This window comes from Megalopta genalis, chromosome 9 (genome assembly GCF_051020955.1).
Source record: "Megalopta genalis isolate 19385.01 chromosome 9, iyMegGena1_principal, whole genome shotgun sequence".
Lineage (NCBI taxonomy): Eukaryota > Metazoa > Arthropoda > Insecta > Hymenoptera > Halictidae > Megalopta > Megalopta genalis.
This window is the reverse complement of record NC_135021.1, coordinates 12,946,916-12,970,614: the sequence shown is the minus strand read 5'-3', so window position 1 is coordinate 12,970,614 and position 23,699 is coordinate 12,946,916. Positions and strand designations below refer to the sequence as shown.

Below are 23,699 nucleotides of genomic sequence, written 5' to 3'. Positions count from 1 at the left end.
TTCGAGCTTTGCGGCTCGTTTTTATAGTTTTTCGACGATCTGTAACTATGAAAACGAGCCGCAAGGCTCGAACAATCGTATCTCCTCTTCCAAAATTGCCCATTTTTGTGTAGAAGCTGAGGGTTAATTAGGGAGAATTTACTGTACCTCCAATTCGAGAGACAACTACAAAAGCATCGTTAGTCAGCCTCGTCCTCCCTAAGCTCGTCGTCTGACAAGAATCTTGCAGAACTATCTTTTAGGGATGAGAGACGAATCTCAGGAACTTGTGCCGAGTTCCTTCGATAAGTCGTTCGTAGTTGGCTTGATAACGAGGCCAAATAATAATTGCATATTCAAGACGAGGTATAATTAAAGAATATCATAGGCTCTAAGTTCACGGAACTCGTGAAAATGACGGGTCAATAATACTTGAATTCACGATTATTCAGACTGTAAAGATGCATTTATAGATTATTTATTCAATATACGTCACTTGCGGCAAATATTACAACACTCGTTAAAAATCAGAATAAATGTTTTATTGTTACTTTTATAATATGAAACAGCTGCTTCAGCACTCCGTAAATCTAGTAGCAAGAACACGAAGATCGTTGCAGTGCTTACAAAAACGCATACGGAACCCGAGACTCCGAATTATGAATACGAAAGCGTAGGCATCCGAAGCTTTCTCTCGTCGATTTGCAACCGCGGCAAAAGGTATTTGCAAAATCTGGAGGAAGCGGCTCGCAGAGAAAAGTTATCAGCGGTCGAAAATTCTCGGTGACTCGCGGATGAATTAGATGAATACGAGAGCGTAGACAGAGCCAAACGGCAAAATCGCTTCGATCGCGAATCAGATGCAGGGCTTGTCAGTTACAAAGGCAGCCTTAGCCCGGCCACGCCGGTCCGAAGCCGAGCCGAGCCGAGCCGAGCCGGCCAGAGATCTCAGCCAGCAAAACGTACAAAACAACGTCCACGGCAAGCCGAGCAAGGAACCACGGTGCATGCCGGGTACTGTAGGAGTTGGTGAACAGGCTCCGGCGATCGGGCCGGGCCGGGCATCACGCCAGTCTACCAAAGTCTTCGTTCCACCTTCGCTCGGTCTCGGTGCCGCGACGCTTCTTTTCCCGATCGCAGCTTTCTCCTCCGAGTTGTTCGCCGCCGGTTCCTCGAACGCGGGTGCTCGCGATGTGAGACCGTCTGTTCTCTCGTCCGCGACGAACGACGTCCTCGAGAACATCCTCGAGAACATCCTCGACAGCCCGAACAAGGAGGATTCCCCGTTCTCCTCGACGACGATGGAACCCATCCGAGCCACTTGAAGAGCCCGTGTTTTGTTTGCCGCAGCGGCAGCCAGCGCCGCGACGCTCCGCGCCGCTTCGGATACGCCTCGGATCGATGTGGACGCGGTACGTGATGTCTAGACTGCGGATCTTTATGCTCTCGTGGTATCCGCGCGTTTCTCAGATAACAGGGTACATTTCTAACCGGGTTGTCCCCCTACAAAAGGACCTCGCGAAGCTACTGTGCCTCGTTTGTCCCTTTTGAGCAATTACTGTGTCTGCGCTGTGGTTACTTAGGCTTCGTTAACATTTGCGTCTGTTGCGAGACATAGGTGTTGCTCAGGAATCTACCTCAACCTTTGTGCCACGCGCCTGTTCAGTTCAATTTCCTTGAGAATTTTTCATGTTCTAAAAACTTCGATCACTGTTACGGAAACTTGTAGCATCGCGATTAGAATGACCTGTACGTTTTACAAAATACGAATGCTTTTACGTAACATAGGGCTTCGTCGTTCTAGTAGGTCGATATTCTACGATTCGTTCGGTCTCCTTAATGTTTCCAATCGCAGCCGCTCAATCTCGTTGTAAGTGCATAAAATCCGCAGTCTAACTATTGTCGTATGTACGAGAGAGCATTCGGTGAAATATCAATCATTATTTTCGAGAGACAAACTCCGAAGTTTCGTATCGTACTAATGTTCGCCGCAAGTATATCGAACAAATAATAACTCGTAAACCTAGTGTTAAAGTGCACGGTGCTGCAATTAATTTCGCAGTTGATTGAGAATCGCATAAAGATCCGCGTTCTGGCGTTGTCCTATGAGCAACCTTTGTCCATTTGGCATACTCCTGCGGCGCAACGCTCGTCCACTCGCTCTCGCCGCGATGATCAAAGAGCAGCTGCAGCAGCGCTCGTGATTAGAGAGATTCTTCGGATTTCGGCTGGTTGGGCCGAGGATCAAAGGTCGTTGTTCTTTCTGCTATGCATCGGTGCGAGATTAGTGCCTCCATTGTTCTAGCCTTCGGTCAGATTCGTACTTAAACGACGTCGTTCCAACGATCGGGAGCCATTGTTCGCTGCGAGAGTGATAGGTTCGATTTCTTCTAGATTCGATTTCACTGATTCCATCGGATCGCTCGAACAGTTTCCTTAAATCCGGGAAAGTTCGGCGCCCGTTTGATACGTGGAAGAGTTTGATGGTTCTTGGGATGACAGCTAGACGCCGTCCACGGCCAGACGACTGGCCTTTGAAACACGATCCGCTCGTAATGCCGAGAACTATCGCGCGTTGCTGAAGACGAACGAGCTGGAGGCAGAGCCCGCCCCCAAAACTCGAACTCAGCCGTGACATCCGCGTCGGCGTTGTATCCGCAGACTCCTAAATATTCATGCGGCGAATTTATGCATACGACTGTCACGTCCCAGAAAACGGCTTTTTACGCGTACGCTTTTTGCGGCGTTGTCTCGCGGTTTGCGAGATACGCCCCTAATTCGTTTTCGGGAAAGTGAAATCACCGTGTGTCGAGGACGATTCTTATACTGAACCAGTGTACTTTTGACTCTTTATTTCTATTACTTTATATTATTATAATAATAATATTATAATAATAGAATATTATTATATTATAATGATAATATTATATTATTATAATAATAATTTATTTACTAATTTATATAATATATTAACTATTATAATAATAATATTATAATAATAGAATATTATGTAATATTATATAATATTATAATAATAGAATATTATGTAATATTATATAATATGTTAAATATATAATATTATAATAATATCACTGATATGTTAGGCTCGTTTTTATAGTTGTTGACAATCGATATCTACAAAAACGAGCCTCAAGGCTCGAATATTCGTATCCCCTCTTCCCAAATTGTCCATTTCTGTACACAACCTGAGCCTCAATTAGGGAGAATTTATCGTATAGGAAATTATAGCACATTTTCCCCATTTATCCGAAAATTTTGGAAAAGTTCTGGCATACGTCCACCATCGATGTATGTATTACAAAATTTTTGTCGATCCTTCTCGTCGAAGATCAAAGTCCCAAGAGAACTTTAAAAGCGACGACATTCGCAATTATAATTATAATTATAAATGGTTGACTAAATGAGAAATATTGTCGCAATTACAACTGCTACTTTCTCATCTGGTATAGTGACCTACCGCGTTACCGTCTCACAGCCGCAGAAACGTCGTCGGTAGCGTCGGAGCCTTAGTTAGGTTTGCTCAGTTTATTGTTTGTTTGCGTGACGATTGCGCGGCGTTCGTTTCGCTCGTCGAGTAAGGTTTACGGGACACCGATTCTACGGGTCGGTGGTACGTCCCACATACTACATATGATATTGCGTTCCTTTTAATCTTCTCCATGCCAGTCGAATCGAGTCGTTTCAAATTGCGCGCGACCGTACCGCGTACGCGCAGCGGTTTGAACAAACCGCGATAAGGTATGAATTTCCCGCGGTGAATCATCCGCAGTATTACAATGTACAGGGTGAGTCAACAAACGTTTATGTTACGATCGTTCAACGACGCGACGATGTCAGAGATTGTTACGAAATTATTTTTTACTTTTTTAATAATCTCTCACTTTGCAAATTTATTCTACTACTTGTTCGGTTTAAAAATTAGGAAAAATATAGCTATATTATTTGAAGCCTAATCTACAGAATAAGCTTTGTTTCGAGGAGATATCATTGCTATCAACGTCGACATGAAAAAAATTGCATCTCCATTGCATCTTATAAATTGGGAGTGTTGCATATCTCAGCATTTGGTTACAATTTCGAGTGTTAAAAGATTGATTTTAGGAACGAAACGAAAATTCTCAGCATGAACTAAAGCTTCCTGATTCGTATAAAAAAAGTTTCAAGCTAATCCGACACGTGGTTTTCTAGATAAAAAATCATAAGTACAATAGAGTTTGCAACAGCTATGGTACATTAAAAATAACTACTAAATAAATGGATACTCCCTCATTTATCCGTAATATCTCTTCGTATACGAAAAACATCGAGTAATGTATTGTTTAATTAAAATAGATTTCAGTTTTATGTTAAAAATATTTGACTCACCCTGTTGACATCGGTCCTCCATCGAACGCGCTCGTGTCCCCTTTCATTCGCTTTCCGAAAACGCGTTACGCAGCATGCTATTCGACGCAATCGTGGTTCTCACATCTTAATTACTGTAACTACACTCCATTCACCGGTAATTAACATCGCTAAATTAAAATCCGGAGGGGATATCCTCCGACAAAGCACGTGTGTCACAAGCCTCGACCATTACATAGCAGCTAACGCTGCCTAACGTTCAACCCCACATTTTCATCATCGAACCAGAGAGAACTCTTACAGAAGCGAAACTCTAATATATTTCGGACACTTCGATGCACAAAAAGGAAATTTTATTTGCCACAAAATCACCGAGAAACTGCCGATTTTCAGCGACCGATTCGCACGTTCATCGACGCTGTTGAAGCGCGCACGCGTCGTATATGACCACGTGCGTACGCGGTTTAGGGTCGAAACACGCTACCGTGTCGTTCCCGGTCTGGTCTCTGTCCGGGCAAATATTTCATTGATTTTTATCGAAGTGCACGATGCACGATAGTGTGTTTCGGCCTTTAAATGGCCAATGTCGATCCAGTGGTGACATTTCTGCGGTTCCAAGGAAGAAAAAGTTTCGATCGTTAATGCTTAGTATTAGTGAAGCTTTACAATGCACAATTTTTCCAATTAACGCAATAACTGAGTTAAAATCGTGACACGCGGCGTTTTTCCTTAGAGCGACAGAATTTGGCCGCGTTCGATCGTCTCCAATTTCCCGCATGCGATCTGTTCGTCCTCTTTCTTCGAAAAGGTCACGGTGTCACCGAATGGCATTCACGAACAGTAACAGTTGACTGTAGTTGAAGATCATAGTTATCAAAGACTATGTGCACGGTTAACACATGTCTTTCACGTTGACCTTCTCGAAGAATAAGGACGAAGAAACTGCGCTCAAGAATTTGGAAACGTTCCCGTCTGGTTGTCACTGGTAAATCTAAACGCGCACTGGATAATCGGCTCGAGGTTCAAGGTCATCTACACCGGTGACCCAAATCCTGTGACTACCATAGTTTCGCTTCTGCAAGAAGGCTCGACGGTCGAGCTGAAATAGCGCGTAGCGATAGCGTTTTCAGAGCCCGATAAGCATCGCTGGCGTGTAGCAGAGAATCTTTCGGCAACGAGTCACGGGGGACCGCGAGGAGGCTAATTAAAAGGCCACACCCGGTGTGGTCTAATTAAAAGTGCGCGCGTTCGCTGGCTAACGAAAGAATTGCATGCATCTCGACAGAGCAATGTGGTCGCCGGGTCCCATCGAGCGGAGACCTTGAAGCTGACGCAGCCAGGGGCCCAGGGCCTTGTCCGTGTATCCGCCGGCGAACTCCTCGGCAGGACCCACGAGGAGCTGGTCCTCCTGCTGATCCAGCTGCGCCGGCAGAACGCCACTATCTACAAAGCGATGGAACACTGCCACATGGAGATCGAGGCTCAGGTCCGGAGACATTTTCAGTGAACCAATTTCGGGACCAGCTGGCCACAGTCGACGATCTTGAACAGTCGAACCTCGCCGGTGTCTCCTTTAGCGCAGTCAGCGTGGATCTTTAGAGGCCCGAGGAATACTAAGATCGCTTTGCGAGCTATGTCGATTTTTATGGACCGTTGAACTTAGGACAATAAGTTGTTCATTTAACACTCGAACGACGGATCTGTTTAACAAAAATATAACTGACTATGCTTAGAATCATTTGTAATTGTATATCAATATATTTTGTTAATATTGGTTTTAAAGTACACATTTTACACGCGTTTTCTATACCGGAATTACCAAACCAGTCAAAATTTTTCACAATTACCAATTTTTGTTAATATTGTTTGTTAAAGTACACATTTTACACGCGTTTTCTATACCAGAATTACCAAACCAGTCAAAAGTTTCTGATTTCTGCTTGCATAAAATTATAGAGGCTGTCCCAAAATTATTGTACAAGCGAGAAATGAAGTGTTCCCGAGGTCATTTGAAGCAACTTTTTCTTTAACGAAAATGCAATCCGCGGCTTTATTTACGGGTTATTAACGGAAAACAATGACTAATCTCGACTCTCATTGGTCACTGTTTTTCGTTAATAACTCGTAAACGAAGCCGCGGATTGCATTTTCGCTAAGGAAAATGTTACTTCAAATGATCTCAGGAACCACTCATTTCCCGTTTGTACGATAATTTTGGGAAAACGTTTCGATGACAAATTTGTTGATAAACTCCTTTAATGAAGCATATATTATAGTAAAAGTCGTCCGAAATTTTAGTAAATCAAATCTTACCATTGTTGCAAAACAATATAACGTTAATGAAATTTGTGAAAAATTAGTTCCCAGAAACTAGATAGTCAAGTAGCAATATTTATACTCGGTGTCGAAATGAATCCGAGCTCCACCGTCCGAGTGTTAAACCTCGTTCACCTTTCCCTTGGTTCGCAAGGATGGTCCTTGAATAGAGCGAAGATCTTGACGAAATCGAAGCATCCTACGCCAACAGTGTCGCGTCATCTTCGACACTAAATAAATTTTCTCGTAATACACAAAAATGGACTATTTGGGAAAAGGAGATACGATTGTTCGAGCCTTGCGGCTCGTTTTTATAGTTATCGATTGTAAACAGTTATGAAAACCTGCTGCAATGTTATTTATAATCGTACCTCCTCTTCTCAAATTGTTCATTTTTGTGTACGGGTTGAGCGTCAATTAGGGAGAATTTACTGTAGATTGGTTCGAACTAAAAAGTATCAGTAATTCGAAGAAATTGACATAGCTCGCAAAACGGCCAAGTACACCAACGACTTTCGAATCGATCCGAGGAGTCTTAGCACAGGATCATCGCCAGTTTCCGACGTCCAATAAATTTACGTGACCGGACGTCTTCGGACGTCCGGACGTTGACGGATGGCGGACGCGGAGGTTCGCGAGATCGCAAGGAACCGGTCCGTAGCGAACGCTATTAGAATAGTGACTTTCCTCGGGAGACGAATTCCTGCCTCGCTTTGTTCTCGTACCCGGTGTTCAAGCTTTTAGTGTGCCTTTCATGCGAGTAGTCGTCCGCGAGGTCAAACGCCGAGTGAATTGAAATTCTGATGACTCGGCTTCTTCGAGGATCAAATTCCTGCTGCGAGCAGCTCTGCCAGCAGAACATTTTATTTCTGCGAATCGTACTCGGCGTTTGAACGCTCGCCTATCTTTGAACACTCACTAAAGGTGTTCGAACGATCAATCCAGGCAGAGGTGGCTCTGGATTACCCCGAGGGCCAAATCGCTAGAAACTGGGCCAAAGAATCAACTTTGAAAAGTAGTGCACGAGCGATCAGAAAATTCAGTGAATGCCAAATTCTTTGAATGCCAAAATGAGCGTGGCTTTGTTACTCCTGAATGCAGAAAGTTCCGCGTGGGCGTGGTCTCGTTGCTCTTTTTATGTAGTCGCATTATTGGTGAGGTAACCTAATACGTAGAAAGAGCAGCGAAGCCACGCCCATTCGGAACGATTTATATCGAGAGTAACTAGGCCATTCGGAGCAATCTACATAAAAAGGAGGCTAATAATTAAAAAGGAACATAATTTCACATTTGATGACGTAATAAAATCCCTCAAATGGGCGTGCTTTTATGCGCACGCTCGTGTTTCGCATTACCATCAATGTTTACAAGAATGTGAAAACTATTCAACAGTGGATTCGGAACGATGAGAGCCCGTCTACATATTTTCTAAATGCAAAACGTCCCGAGTGGGCGTGTCCTCTGTGCCATCTCCATGCAAGCTGCCTCAGTGGGCGTGGCTTTCTGGCCCTCGACTTGAATAGAGCCACACCCTGTACATCGGTGCCCTCGTGCCTGGATTAATCGCTCAGACGATTCACCGATCGACATCACGCTTGAACGTTCCATGTTTCATCCGAAAGGCTTTCTACGTTTTCCGGCCACCGGGGAATAGATCGAGGGGGAATCAGGGAGGGCGCAGGATGGATCGCGCGAAGTGTTACAGCGATTTCCTCCGACGACTCTTTCCCTCCATGGCGAAACCTGCCGTTCACCTCGCGCGGTGAAGGCAACGGCAGTCCGCTGTCCGCTGGAAAAGTCGTCGCGTTTCCACGTGCACCTGTTTGTTAGCCATGTTAACCTGTTAGTCGGCCGAACTATACCTGTCGCGCGAACTCGCCAGTGCAGACAAGGATTTCGAGTTTTCCTGATCGCGTCCACTTTTGAACAGCTGTGCGCAAATCGGACACTGCGGAATCACGTTTTCGCGGAGCATCTGTATATTTACAAAATTATTATTATCATAGACGAAAGTACGGTACAACGGTGCACTTAATATTTTCATTAGATTCTGGACTCCGGAATATCAGTTTTTTTTCGTACGGCATCGGTGCAACAGAAGACAATTCGTTTCCCAGTGAATGTGTTAACGCGAACAACTCAATTTCCCACGGATGGAAACGGAAATGTCTTTTTCACGACGATAGCAACAGATTTAGGGACGTTAACGAATTTTTACGACAAAATCTTTTTCGACAGCTGGTTCAATTGCCACGCGATTCCATTTCCGCGACCGATCGTAAACCCAGTTGTTTCTCCTTCGACCGGCGGCGCATTTAAACATTTTTCTAGACGAGAAATCGCTCGGTTAACAGGTTAACTACTTTTTCATAGCCCCCTGGCATCGATGTTTTTATTTTCTGGTTGTTGTTGCAGTCTTCCCGTTAACGGAGTCGACAGCCGAAAAACACAACGCACGGTAAATTGGACAGATTCCACAGCCGCGAGACGCGAAAACGAGACCACCAATTTCGCTGCTAACAATTTTTATCGCGCGGTTCTTAATATCCCGTGTTAATATTGTCGAATGAAACCCGACGCGTGCGACCATGATTGATGTTTCCCAATTGCTTGTTTCGATCACTCCAAACTCGTGTGTCGTTCTGTGGGAATGCTCGTTCGCACAGTCACGTTTGCACCCTCGACGTTGCACCCACGTTCAATGTTTATCGGTAGACTGCGGATCCTCGTGCAGTTATTTTTAACAGGTAATTGCATCGTTATTCCACTACAATCCGAGACGCGGCCAACCCTCCTCGATGTAATCATCGAATCTGTGACGCGCAAGATCCGCGGTTTAACGCTAGAACTACCGAGCTCTTAACGAGAGCATGCATTGTTTTATAACAATTACAAGGTTGGATTCATTTAAACTTCGTGCGATTTCTATCGTAATGTGTGAAGCTTATCTAAAATTTTTTATTACATTTATAACATTTATTATTATTATTATTTTTATATATTATATTATTACATATTTATATATTATAGTATTAAATATTATTATATATTTATATATTATATTATTATATATTTAAATATTATATTATTATATATTTAAATATTATATTATTATATATTTAAATATTATATTATTATATATTTAAGTATTATATTATTATATATTTATATATATTATATTATTATATATTTATATATATTATAATATTATATATCTATATATTATATTATTATATATTATTATTTATAACATTTTTATAATATCGGGAGCCGTAAGAGTAAAAGAACAGAAACCGGTTATTTTGGCTGGTTTGGTAGTTCTAGCGTTAATTACCATACTGTGGATCCTTATGTCGACCGTGTACAATTCGTTTCTGTCAGTGTGAGCATGTTTCCGCAATAACTACGCGAGGATCCGCACAGGCGTCGGCGACAGGTTCGAGAATTTTCCCGTGGTACTCTTACACGCTGCGAAGTCGAACTGTTCCCGAAGTCGCTCGAGTTTTCGTGGCGTGTTCGTAATTACCTTTGCAATTTTCTCCGAACGTTATTCCGTCGGGGTACGCTCGACCGACGTATCCGCGTGGGTTCTCGTTGCATTTTCATGAAACGCCGCGACGTGACCGGCTGCGACAAGACGGATCAGGGAAACGGTGCACGACACCGTGGCTCTCTTTCTCTCCCTCTGTCCTCTCTCTCTTCCTCTCTTTCTCTCTCGCTCTCAACTTGGCGATCTTTTGTGACCCGCAGGCTAGATTGGCCGAGCTCGATACCCCCAGACGATTGGAGAATCTTCAGAAGCTGGAGGAACTGAAGAAGCACCTGATGGATCTCGAGAAGCAGGTGAGCAGTTAGGTGTCCCGTGGATTAGGTCTGGTGAAAGCACCACTTCGACTTGGACAGTATCCTTACTGTGTTCCAGTTATGGCAGCTTGATCCTTTGAAACTTTAACACTAAACCTACCGAGCACTAAAGACGTCCGACATGTGTTGTTTCATAAGAATTGCGAGACCGAATTTATTTAGACGTCTTATCAGTTTTATTGCAACGTGTGCTTGAATCAAGAAATTTGTTCGATCATTCTCTACGAAAGTGGCCCTATAGTACCAAAAATGTTTCAATAAAATACGTGGAACCGGTCATTTTGAACACCATGGCAGCTTTAGTGTTAATCGTGCTGTTATTACCCTCTAACGAAGTGAATTGCGATTTTCTGATTGCGTTGGAATTTATGTTGGACATCACTCTCGTCTTTACAATAAGCTCTTTAAAGGCACGACTTTTCCTTCCGCCGGTGAGCCACTTGAAAGACCAGAGGATCAACGCGAAACATTCAACCGGCAAGATAAATTTGCTGCGACGCGGAAATTCGTCGCGACGACGGCGACGACGACGACGCGTTCAGTATCTTAGGATTTAATTATACCGCGTCGAACTTTCCTGGTCGCGTGGAGTTTTTCGAGCTGTTCGCCGGTTTAATTAAGAAACTTCGAAATAAGCCTCTCTCACAGCCCTCTTGTATTCCTTCTACTATGATAATCTCGGAGCTATGCAAAATTGTTTGACCATCGGATCGCGGTCCCTAAACAATGCAAGACATTCGAATGTCTGCGACGATTATACCAAATACTTGGTGTTTTGTTCGCGGATCTTTTTTACGGAAGAGTGCTCAGCTATTGTTGACTGAACAAGAATTATTTAGTTTAGGAAATGTTTTAACACTTTGCCGGCCGCTGTCACGCTGGCGTGACTTCTGCTCCCCAACGGTTATCGGCCGGGGTCACGTTTTTTTGTAAATAATATAAGTGATAATTTTGAGATATAAAAATATGCATTAAAATTTATGTAACACTAATTTTAGTGCCATTTTTAATAATAACCATACCCCATGTACGACGGATAGCGTAAATATCACCGTCGGTAGCAATAGAATCCGCGCGAAATTCGCTGGCGGCAGCGTAAAAGCGATGCGAGAAATAAGCGGCCGGCAAAGTGTGTGTCCTGGTAGAGATGTTCTATGTTGATAAATTGCAAATGGTTTTTAATCATCGATGGATTGTCGATTGATTGATGTTGTTGACGGATTATTGATTATCTGCGTGGTCTGGTTCGGTTCAAGTACGAGAAGGGCAAACCTCTGGTGAACCTGGTCGACAACATGGTGAAGTTGGGTTCCCTTTACAATCGCAACACTGCCAACGGGACCAGCAGTGTCACGGGTTCGCGACACGACCTGATGCACGACAATTCCAGGGACCATCGACTGGAGTTCAACCAGAAGGTGCAGGAACAACGATTATTGGCCGAGGAGCGACGAGACTGGGACAGACTCAGCCCTGATCACGGACAATTACAGGTAATTGAAAATGCTCGAAAATGCTCCTTACAGTCGATGTCACAAGTTTTTAATTATTCATACACTACACTATAAAATACTCGCCTTTCGTTTGAACATTCCTTTAATGTGATATTTGAAATGATATTTAATCATTTATTTTGACATATTTTGAAAAATCTTTTTTTAACTCAATAATTATAATAATTATATCATTATTATAATTATATAATTAATATATATATATATATATATATATATTATTATATATTAATATATATATAATTAATATTATATAATTATATCATTATTATAATTTTTAAATCAATTATTTCAAATGTCTCGAATCGTGTTAAATATACACATCGTTAATTGTGTGTGTGTGTGTGTTACGTAGCTATTCAGTTATTCACAAAATTGAGACGTAAACCTTTTCAAACGCAATAACTTTTTCAAAACTGAACTAAGTTGACTTAAATTTTTCTTTAGATGATAGCAGGACTAGTCTACTACAAGATGACTAAAATGCCTTTTTTTTCATTTTTGTATTATTTAAGACGACAGAAAAAATTAAAAACTCTCGTTTTTTAACTTTTTTATCTGAGCCTATAAAAAAATGTAAAAAATGCCTTTTGTAAATCTTGGTAACTTTAATACGTGCTGAAAATTTGAAAGGTTTTTAAAAAACTGCAGATTTCATCCAGTTTTTGGTCAAAACCGTGATAAAACTGCGATTTTTGCCATCTTTAATTTCCAGCATGCATATAAGTTATCGAGATCTACAAAAGGCATTTTTGAAATTTCAGTTATAGGCTCAAATGAAGAAAAAAAAACGAGAGTTATTTTTTTGACATTCCAAGTAATAGCAAAATTATAAGAAAAGCATTTTGGTCATGGTCTATCATCTAAGAAAAATTCAAGTCACCTAGCCCAGTTTAAAAAAAGTTATTGCGTTTTAAAAGGCGTGCGCTCAATTTTGCGACTGACTGTATATCTTGACACCCTTAGTGTATTATATATAAAAAAAACATTATAGTGATGTTCGAAACTAAACTGTGCAAATTCGATTTTAACGGATAAGAACGACCTAAAGGGTAATGCGTTACACATATTACTTCGACAAATTTCCATGACGAAAAAAGTCGTCATGCCCATCGGAGTTGTCTTCCTGGTATGACGAAATATTTCGTCCTAACCGGTTAACAGGTTGATACATCAACCATGCCAAGTGACGAATACCAGCTTGAAGAATTCCCACAACCTCAAAGCCATTTAATTATCGAAACCGCAACTGTAAAGTTAAAATTTACCATAGGAAGCATTAGCATAACTCTTCTGTACTTAAAAAATCCCAGTCACATTCATCTTGTTCAACGTATCTACGGTAAAAACGAATCTGAATTTTCTGTAAAGTAAAAGCTGACGCGAGTTAAGACGCGCATATTCTTGCGAAGTTCCCCTTGGAGAAAGGACTGGTTTCGCAACGGAAGGACAAGATTCGGGAAAGGGTGGCCTCGTTGGAAATCCGACAGGAATTATTCCGGTGACCGCGACGCGTGTATGCCCGCGTGATAAATGTCCGATGTCTGGCGGAACGCGGACGTCGCGTTTCGCTCGAATTACATTGCTGGAAGACGTCGCAATAAATACGAATTACGCGTCACGGAATTCCCTGGTAACGGTGGTTAATGCCCACGCGAAGATCGGGGGCGGGAGGGGCCGCAGGATAACGCGACATTGTTACCGGAGGAATGCGTGGAACACCGCGAACGGGAACGCGTTCGTTGCAAAACGTTGCGTCGTGAGACGGGAGCCTCGTTCTCACGTGCGACACGCACCTTTCGAACGCCCTTCTGGTCCAGCACGGCACTTCGCGCAACGTGCTCCCCAATGAATGAAAAGGAAAATTGCACGCTGCCGCGTGTCCCGTCGCATTTTCTGCGACGGAATGCAACGGGAAAATGCCCCGACGACTTCACCCACGCGCGACAATGAATGTTTCATAGCTTCTGCAAACGTTATGCGATTCGCTTCGAATTTCGTTTCGCGTCATCTCGATACTTGGGAATTTCAGCAGCTGCAATATTAACCGCGGAGCTTAAACTGTAACAAGGGTGTTCGCAGCTTTTAAAGTTTGAGCGACGAGCGCTTGAATATTTTCGTCACTGGTGGTGTAATCGTTGAGAATTTATCGTTGGGAAAATTTGTGTTAAGTGATTAAAATTTTGTTAATTCGTGTTATTTGTGTTAAATTTGAGTTAAGTCACTGTTTACGATTATTTAGTTTTCGCACTTTATCTTATCGCCTATGTTAAATTATGTTTGAGATAAATTATCATTTTTGTTAACGAACTTGATAAAGAATATATATTTCGGAGATATTGTATAAATATACAAATATTTATTAACTTATTATAATATATTATTTGAATAAAATAAATAATAATTTCTCTTACTCCTATATAAGATAAAATGAATAATGAAGTTGAAGACAAAAGTTTCTTTCGACATAAATACATTAATTCGTCATAGCGTATTCCAGGCATTAACCCTCGAATTTAAGTAGTAAAAAATGTATGAAAAATTATAAAACTAACAAAATTTATTCTTATTGAGCCGCTTTTTTTCTCTTCGATATCGCAGAGAAATTTTTGCCAAACGCTGTGTTCACTTCTGATCATTGTAGACGGTGTTGATCGATTATTGACGATTTTGACGATTTCATTAACTAATTCCATTCAAATCTTCGGGTGCTAATTTTCTACTACATATTCTTTTAATTCTCAGCTTTGGAATCGACGTTGATTCAGGCCCACGTTGATCTCGACAAGCTGGTCGAAAAAATACGCGAAGAAAAATCGCCCGAGGATTGTCATTAATATTATGCAACGTCGATTCTGAAGGCGGCAGGCAAACATTTGATTTCTTAAAAGATTCCGTACTCAGACCGCAACGATTGCTTGACGTCCTTCGAATTCCAGCGGAAGGCCGCGCGACAAAACAAGGAAGACGCATTGACAAACCGCGGACCCGATGAAACACTATATTCGGCGAAAAAGTGCACGCCGACAACGCGTGTCGGTATGCAGCCGGATTTTTTCGGATGCTTGATTATGACACCGTCGCGTCGCGATTCCGGTTGAAACGCGATTCCCCGAGCGCTCTCGGCCGTGCGGTTACACCTCAAGGTTAACCGTGCTCGTGCTTGTGTGTCGTAGGCCAAGGTGCAGCAGCTCTACAAGCTGGATCGGCTGCTCCAGGAAGAATCCGGAACGCTGCACAGTCTTCAACAGGACAAGGCAAGTGTCGCGATCTCGAACTCTGCCCAAGCGCATACCATTCTTCTCGTTTTAAATCGGTTTCGATCGAATCGTCGATCTTTTTCATCTTGCACGCAATACGCGCAGTTTCGTTGCGATTAGAGTGCTGGGGATCTTTATGCGTTTATGGTACGTGCTGCTCGTTGGAAAATGAAACGCAAAACAGTAGAGGCATTAGAAGAATTTAAGGAGTTGTTCTAGTGTAAATTGCATTTTTTTGTTTAACTTTCTTTGAGATCTTTTTGCGAAGAAATTGTAACACTTTTTGCAATCGGATCACCAATGTGTGCTTATAAATGTTTGAATAACGCTTAAAAATTTGTTTGGCTCGTAAAGATTAAAATTGGTGGCACTGAATGCCAATGGTCGCTCGCATTATGAACAACATATTTACGGTTAATAAGTGATTAATCGATTTATCGTCGCTTCCTTCACTTTAAGCATTCGGACATAAGCTTTTGTAAACGTATTTTTGAGCCTATGTGTATTGTTTAGGAAGATTTAAAAAATAAACGATCGATTTTTTCGAAGATTCACACCAGAATACCACCTTAATTGAACTTTTATGCAACGCTTGTTCGTTGCAATTGTCGCAGAGGATTTTTATTTCGCATAAAGATCTGCAGTTTATGTACAATCGCGAGCACTTCGGATTTCACTAGACGAGAATAATTTCGAACGGAAACTAGAAATTATGCAAGCGTCTATGATACTCGATTAATAATAGTTGGACGGGTATTTCTGTCTCTACGGAATTTAACCGTCCTCCTTTGTGGCTCATGAATATTGCCACAATTTCATTTTTCTTCGTAGGCAAAGCCGTTTCATGTCATTTGCTTTGTTAATTATTTAAACAGGAGATCCTGGAGAAAGCGCTCGGCGGCCTGCGGCACAAGCTGCAGGGCAGCAGGAGCAACCTGGCAGAAGCAGAGAGATACCGGAAGCAACAGCTGATGCTGGAACGAGAGCTCAGCAGAGTGAGGGTGTTGCTAGCGCACAATTCCAAGGTAGGAACTCCCTTGCAATCTTTATCGCCAGCTTCTTGTCGACAAATTTCACTATGTTACGAATTTTACTGAAAAATTTCAGTGTCTACAATGTGTTCGTTCCAGTGGTCACATCGATTTTTGAGGCATTTACACTAATCAGGCAAAAACATGTTTGGGATAAAAGTTAATAAGCACTTTAAGAAGAACAAGAAGCAATAATACAAATTTCCACAAATTTTTCATTCGCTGAACAGCTCAGGACACCTTGACTTGTTTAAATAGCACTATGTATGTTTTACTTTATGGCGTTATAGCTGACGATAAAATGAATTCAACAACCTACTACACAATGACTTTTGCTGTTTATTTCTGTCTTTAAGTTGTAAAATAACCTCGAGATAACGTTGTATTAAAATAATGTTCTTAATTACTGCGAATTTCTAAGCTAAAATTCGTTTCAAAGGCCAATGTACAGCAGTTCGATGAATTCGTTTTTGCGTCAGCTAGAACGCTAGGAAATCAAAAATACACGGTGTTGTTAGAAAAAGTCAAGATGGCCTGACCTTTTCGTCGAATAAAAGATTTTTCGAAATTTTTATTATTGCTCCTTGTTCTCCTCAAAGTACTTATTAACTTTTGTTGCAAACATTTTTTTGTGTGTGTGTCAGGTTAGTGTAGATGCATCAAAAATCGGTGTGACCGTCAGAATGAACACCTTATATAACGTGACGCTTCGTTTTATACGCGCGTAACACTGTCCATCGACAAGTTTTAGAGTATTCTGATATATTTTGATGCACTGAACACAGATCTGGAAACCGATTCCTTCGATTTTTGAGAAAAACGCTATACCTTCCGACGTAGGAGGTTACCTGAACTACCATAAGTTCAGAAACTTAGCTAATAAGGTCAGTCGAATTTATACATCTCCTGATCAGATCTAGATGACCACTGTGGTCGGTTCGTGTAGAAGCATTCTTTTTTTTTTAAACAAAACGAAACATCGGTTTTGTTGTTTTCCATCCTTTTTCACCTGTTGTATTCAGCGTGAATGAATCTATCGAAAACCATTGTCGAGGTTCTTTCTGATTCTATTCATCCTTCGCATTCACTGTGAGCGATTTCATTGAAAACCGTCGCGTTCTCTTCTCCATCCTTTTCGGTCTTTTTCATTCGCTGTCAACCGACGTATTAAAAAACCTTTTCAATACGTCTACAATTTTCGCATTCACCATGGATGAATTTGATCGACACGCGTTTCTTTCACCACCTTTCACTCCCTTTATATCCACTGCTATCAAATCATTCTCCGTAACCGAGCAATGTGAAAAAAAAAGTATAAATTCGTCGGAATCGAAAACAACATTGGCCTCACCTAGCGATCGTCTAGCGAATAGAGCACCGCGCCCGTCGCACCCGCACCAGTGATTAAAATGATCAATTGGTTGTTCGCAGGTAGAGCCGGTATGCTTCCAGGTAAATGATCAAAAGCACAGAAAAACTAGCGTTTCAGTTTCGTTTCCCTTCTATGTTCTGTTCGCCGTTTTCCATGGTCCGCGTTTCGCGATAGCTTTCCACGATGTTCGAACTACCCGCAAGAATCCTGCATCTCTTTGGCATCTGAATTGCAGAAACTGGAGGAGACGGTCGCGGAGAATGCGAGGTTGGAGCAGGACCTGGTGGTGCTCAGGCAGAAGCTTCAGGCTTCGAGGAGGTACGCCGGGAACATGGCCAGAGACACTTCGGCGACGACCGGTCCTCTCGAAGCCGAATTGAGGAGAGTTCAGCAGCTGGTGGGCGACTTGCAGCGGCAGAGGAAGGAATTGAGCGTCCAAGTTAGACAATTAACGGAGAAATCGCATAGTCTGGTGCAGCAGATTAGACCTCAGCCGCCTTCGGGTGAGTTCCGCTGGGATTATAGCATTTTAACAGCGATGAAATATCTTTATCAAATGATCGTTTCTGCAGCTCCGCAAGTTCACCAGCCGAAGAAGAGGACGCAGAACTCCTGGCTGGAGACTGATCTTGACTCGGGGATTACTTTGGACCATGGTCTGGACTCTCCGTCGAGTCCTGCCCTGTCATCTTCGCCGCGAGGCAAGCAGAACGGCGTTCACTATCCTCAGTTCGCGTCACCGACCCTGATGAAGGAGTCCTCGCCCACGAATCGCCAGCAGAATCATCAACAGAATCACCAGCAGAATCATCAGCAGAACCACCAGCAGAATCATCAGCAGAACCATCATCAGAGCCATCAGCAGAACCATCAGCAGAATCATCACCAGAACCATCAGCCGTATTCCCAGTCAATGCAGAATCATCAGCCATTGCAGAACCATCAACCGTACCCTCCGATGCAGCAGAACCACATCTCGACGCTGTCGCCTCAGCTGCGAGAACAAATCCAGCAACATCAGCTGAAACAACAGCTGCTGAAGGATCAGATGCAGGGCAAGGGAAGTCTGATGCAGGTGAACGTCGCGCCGTTGTACGTCAACACGGACACCAGGGGTCAAGGTTAGCCAAAGCTTCTTTTTGGACGTTGTCGAAACGGAAGATCGCCGAGATCACGTTGTTACTCTCTTGTTTAATTATATAAGTTCCATTGAAAGACTTCCTACGAGTTCTCTCAGATGCACGCTTTCAGAAACTAGAACCTCTTCATTAACGAAAAGTCCACACGTTTCTCGCATAAAAATCTTCAAAGCATCCCCTCGATTTTTTAATCGAATCTTTGCAAAATTCGCAGCTCACGTTGTCTCTAAATTAACAGATACCAACAAGCACGATGAAAAGTTGGCTAACGGCACGTCGATCTCTGCGCCGGAGTACGTACCCCCGCCGCCTCCGCCGCCACCCCTGAACGAGGACACGCTTGCCAATGATAATTATCGTCTGAACGAGGACAACAAGTTCGCCGGTGAGTGTAACAATGCGATCGGCAAATTAACGAAGGTGCCGCAACGGACAGATACAGGTAGATGTTATGTATTGTAAAATGCTCACGTTCGGTCCGATATCGTTCGAAGGCCTGATACACAACCGTGAGAAACAAGAGATCAAGACCGTGCGAATCGTGAAACGGGAATCGGAGAGACGGCAACGAGATCGGGGCGATAGGACCGGAAACATTGGAATCCCATTAACGAACGGCCTGCAGGCGCCTGGGGGTGCGAAACGGCTGTGCGACGATGATCTGGGAGGCTCCCAGAAATTCGAGGTAATTGCTCTCGGTTTTTTCTTTCACCCAATTTCACGGCAAGTCGCGTTGCATCGGCCAATTAAGGCGTATCAAGGTTGGGACGTGTTACCGCGAGATCATTTTGAAACCATCCAAGCTTTCTGGGTCTAAATTGTTGTACTTTCATGTTGGGGCACTTGTCAGAGATGAAGCAACCCTTGACAATTATTTAAGTCAACTTCTGATTGGGTAAGGTGCCATGTTCCATGGCAGGTCCTGTTATTTCTACAAAATTAATAAACATCAGCATTGTTAGGAGATCATTTTGAAATGGTGGTTAGTTTTCTGTGTCTACATAGTTGTACTTCCATATTAGGGCACAGATGAGATCTAAACTAACCCTCAACAGTGAATTAAGTTAACTTGTAACAAGGTAAGGTGTGTCTTATTTCATGACGAATCGTGTTATTTCTATAAAATTAATAAACATCAGCATTGTTAGGAGATAATTTTGAAATGATCGCAGTTCTCTGGGTCTACATAGTTGTACTTAAGTATTAGGACACATAAGATTTAAACCAACCCTCAACAGTGAATTAAGTTAACTTGTAACAGGGTAAGGTGTCTTATTTCATGACGCGAATCGTGTTATTTCTATAAAATTAATAAACATCAGCATTGTTAGGAGATAATTTTGAAATGATCGCAGTTCTCTGGGTCTACATAGTTGTACTTAAGTATTAGGACACATAAGATTTGAACCAACCCTCAACAGTGAATTAAGTTAACTTGTAATAGGGTAAGGTGTGTCTTATTTCATGACGAATCGTGTTATTTCTACAAAATTAATAAACATCAGCATTGTTAGGAGATAATTTTGAAATGATCGCAGTTCTCTGGGTCTACATAGTTGTACTTAAGTATTAGGACACATAAGATTTAAACCAACCCTCAACAGTGAATTAAGTTAACTTGTAATAGGGTAAGGTGTCTTATTCCACGATGAATCGTGTTATTCCTACAAAATTAATAAATACCAGTATCGTTAGGAGACAATTTTGAAACGATCGCAGTTTTCTGAGTCTACATGAGTTGCACTTCAGTATCACAGCACATATGAGATCTATATAAACCAATCCACGGCAATTAATTAAATTAACTTATAACAGGATAAAGTGCCATATTCTATGTCAGATCGTGTCATTTCTGCCAACCCGCGAAGTTGTATTTCAGTATTGGGACATCTGTGAGGGATGAAGAAATCCTCAGCGATTATTGAAATCAATTTCTAATTGGATAACAACAACTGATATTTGTTTCTATCGGGACACAATTAGTCAGGGTCACACAGATAAAGAGATCGATGAGTATTGTGTTGGATCGTGTCGGTCGACTCTATTCTTGATTCACTTACTTTTAGAAGGCTCAATTGGGAAGAGTGGTCGAAGAATCGCCGATGATTCACGCGCAGAGCACGGTCCAGCTGACGGATTTGGACGACGTGCAGTTCCAAAGGAGCATGTCGCTGCCGAGAGGCTTCGGTGGACAACGGCAGCAGCAGCCTGAGATTCATCAGGGTCCGGTGGTGCCTCCGCCGAGGAGCGACAGCATGCACGCCCTGAGGAGCATGCTTGCCCGGCGAAACAAAGTCAGGGTGAGTTGGCGTTCCCTATCAAGATCGATACGAATAAGCTGTCAAAATGGTAAAATAACAGAAAGGCGATACTTACTCCCTGTATCTAGCACTTAGATCACAGACAAACAAGTTTGCTTAGTGATAGAATGAGTAAGATACGATTAGGCAGAAAAATTGCAGAAGACTTACAAATTTTTAATAACCATTAGTTTCATCGATAGACTGCATGACCTTTTTACGTTCATATAATATTCTTGTTTTCACTATATATTCTATCGTGTGCACAAATTAACCATGACCAACGACTAGGAAAGAAAAGAAAATTCCAATAGGTCAGTTGACTTTGCCTCGCTCTCGCGGCTAAACAGCTTCACGACAAAATGGCACCAATTTATCCAATAGATTCGTTCAGATAAGAAAGGTAATCCGTGCAAAGAATTGCAGTTTAGTCGCCAGTCATCGCTCGACTCAGCTTCCCCATCCATTTGTTCTGATTACTCCCGCGATTTTGTTGCTCCCGCACGGTCACTCTACCTCCTCTTTTGTTTAACGATCATGACAGTTCGAAAGTCAGGACGGCAGCTCGGATAGCACGCTGTCACCGTACACGGAGAGCCTCGGCTCGAGTTCGCACGTTCCATTGAGCTCGCCAAATTACTCGACCAGCCCATCGTACAGCCCGTGCCATCAGAATTACTCGCCGATGATCCGGTCGGGCCACCATCATCAGCAGCCTAATCACCAACCGCAGCACCAGCAGCAATATTATCCGCAGTACAGACACTACGATAGCCCTGTGTCCGGGAAAACCGAGAGCCCATTGGATCCGGTTAGCCCCGAGCTACCGATGAAACCGGAAACGCAAGAGAGACCGTTCGGTTCGACCCTGACCGTGAACACCTCGTGCTCGCCGCAGTTGTCGCCGGTGTTCAAGAGCGAGGCTGCTAAGCAGATCATCAAGGAGATGACCGAGAAAAAGGTCGAGGGCCCTAGGAGGAGGCAGATCCCGCGAGAAAAAAGACGCCATTATACCGTATCCAGTAGCAAACCCGTCCTCGACTTAGAAGACACGTTCTCGAAGATGGTATTTTGTTTTCTTTATCATTTGGTTGCTCTTTATCTTCCCCCATCATCTCTACGTTTCGTTGCTCTTTCTTTAATTTCTCTTGATTTCGTCGCGCTTCCTTGTCCGCTCTCCCGTAAATCGCTTCAACTTTATCCATTATGCAGACTATTTGATGGATTCTACTACGCTATAATCTATCTCTGTCTACGTATGGAAAAGTTTAACAATTTCAATCAATTTTACCCCGATCGAAAGAAACCACAGCCTCGCGCGGTATGTAACAGAATACACCGCACGGTGTGCACAGGAGTTAGGGTACTTCCTGCCACCCCGCCGCTGCTCATAGACTTCCGGTAGCTAAGGCGCTAACTCACGCGATCTATTATCTAAACACACAGTACGAGTTGGACGTGACTAACACGATGTTCGACTTATTAACCATGTCTGCGAAGAAAGAGAAAGCGGGAACCCTAATTTCAAGATTAATCTTACGTTACGCAGGGAATGGGAAGAGCGAGGGACGATTTGGATATGGAGCGAGCGCTCAGGCCAAGGATCAATGCTCCGGATGTCGTTAGGTCGACGTTGAGTCACAAAGAACTCAAGTACAATGAGAGCACCATCGATCAGCTACTCGGCACCCCGAATAAGATCGTCATTCCTGAGAGATATATTCCTGAGCAGGTAATATGCTTAACAATTGAACGTTTTGAACGTTGGCATAAGCTGTTTTATTGCAGAATGAAAGATGTCTATTATGGAAATATTCTACAGATATATATATAAAGAATATTCCAGGCTATAATACAATAATCTAATGTAATAATATCTTTATTCTACAGATATATATATATATATATATATATATATATATATATATATATATATATAATAAATAATAAATATTCTACAGATATATATATAAAGAATATTCCAGGCTATAATACAATAATCTAATATAATAATATCTTTATTCCAGACCCCAGAGTTATCAGCCGAGGAGCAGGAGCAGCGTCTGAAGAAGGCTGAGGCTATCAGAAAAATGCTGTCGGAAACAACTGTCACTGCATCGGATGGAAACGGTATTATTACAATCTACATACACATGTATCCAAACGTGGAAATGATTGACAAGGCTACAACATGGCCGCTATTTATAAAATGGAATGAATTAAGTAGGCGCTCTGAAATATATTGTCCATATATAATGTTACTAAGCAATAGTCACGTTAAATGTTGCAGACGACAATATTAACGTAGAACAATCAGACAACCTGAAGAGGAAGGTGGTCGAGGAGAAACGTCAGAGGGATCACATCCTGCAGCTGAATCAGATCCTGGCGAAGCAAGTGATGGAGAAAAGTAAAATGGTGGCGGGTACGTTTCCAGAACCTTCCCTAATCGTGTTCGATTCATTTTGCACGAATACAACGTCTAGCAAATTGACAGCATGACCAACGTGTAGAGTGGCTTCCTTTCAACCTCTGATTGTCTCTACCGCAGAGGGCGAT

General features: G+C 42.4%; 1 protein-coding gene across 11 annotated transcripts in view; it reads left to right on the top strand.

Annotated features, from left to right (window-relative positions):
* LOC117220757 (uncharacterized) overlaps positions 1 to 23,699 on the top strand; it is a 376,568-nt gene that overhangs the window by 348,277 nt on the left and 4,592 nt on the right. For 7 of the 11 annotated variants that reach the window (XR_004490342.2, XM_076524407.1, XM_033471018.2 and 4 more), the window contains 16 exons: positions 5,630 to 5,830; positions 10,411 to 10,503; positions 11,781 to 12,017; positions 15,215 to 15,295; positions 16,174 to 16,323; positions 17,115 to 17,213; positions 17,761 to 17,781; positions 17,937 to 18,204; positions 18,274 to 18,822; positions 19,079 to 19,225; positions 19,335 to 19,525; positions 20,907 to 21,140; positions 21,685 to 22,206; positions 22,690 to 22,872; positions 23,168 to 23,270; positions 23,431 to 23,565. Coding sequence is in view for 10 of the 11 variants with exons in the window: in XM_076524407.1 (XP_076380522.1) it covers positions 5,630 to 5,830; positions 10,411 to 10,503; positions 11,781 to 12,017; positions 15,215 to 15,295; positions 16,174 to 16,323; positions 17,115 to 17,213; positions 17,761 to 17,781; positions 17,937 to 18,204; positions 18,274 to 18,822; positions 19,079 to 19,225; positions 19,335 to 19,525; positions 20,907 to 21,140; positions 21,685 to 22,206; positions 22,690 to 22,872; positions 23,168 to 23,270; positions 23,431 to 23,565 (3,214 nt within the window). In the remaining variant the exon portion in view is untranslated. The remainder of the gene's footprint in view (positions 1 to 5,629; positions 5,831 to 10,410; positions 10,504 to 11,780; positions 12,018 to 15,214; positions 15,296 to 16,173; positions 16,324 to 17,114; positions 17,214 to 17,760; positions 17,782 to 17,936; positions 18,205 to 18,273; positions 18,823 to 19,078; positions 19,226 to 19,334; positions 19,526 to 20,906; positions 21,141 to 21,684; positions 22,207 to 22,689; positions 22,873 to 23,167; positions 23,271 to 23,430; positions 23,566 to 23,699) is intronic. The other 4 variants (XM_033471026.2, XM_033471019.2, XM_033471022.2 and 1 more) reach the window with 4 other exon arrangements.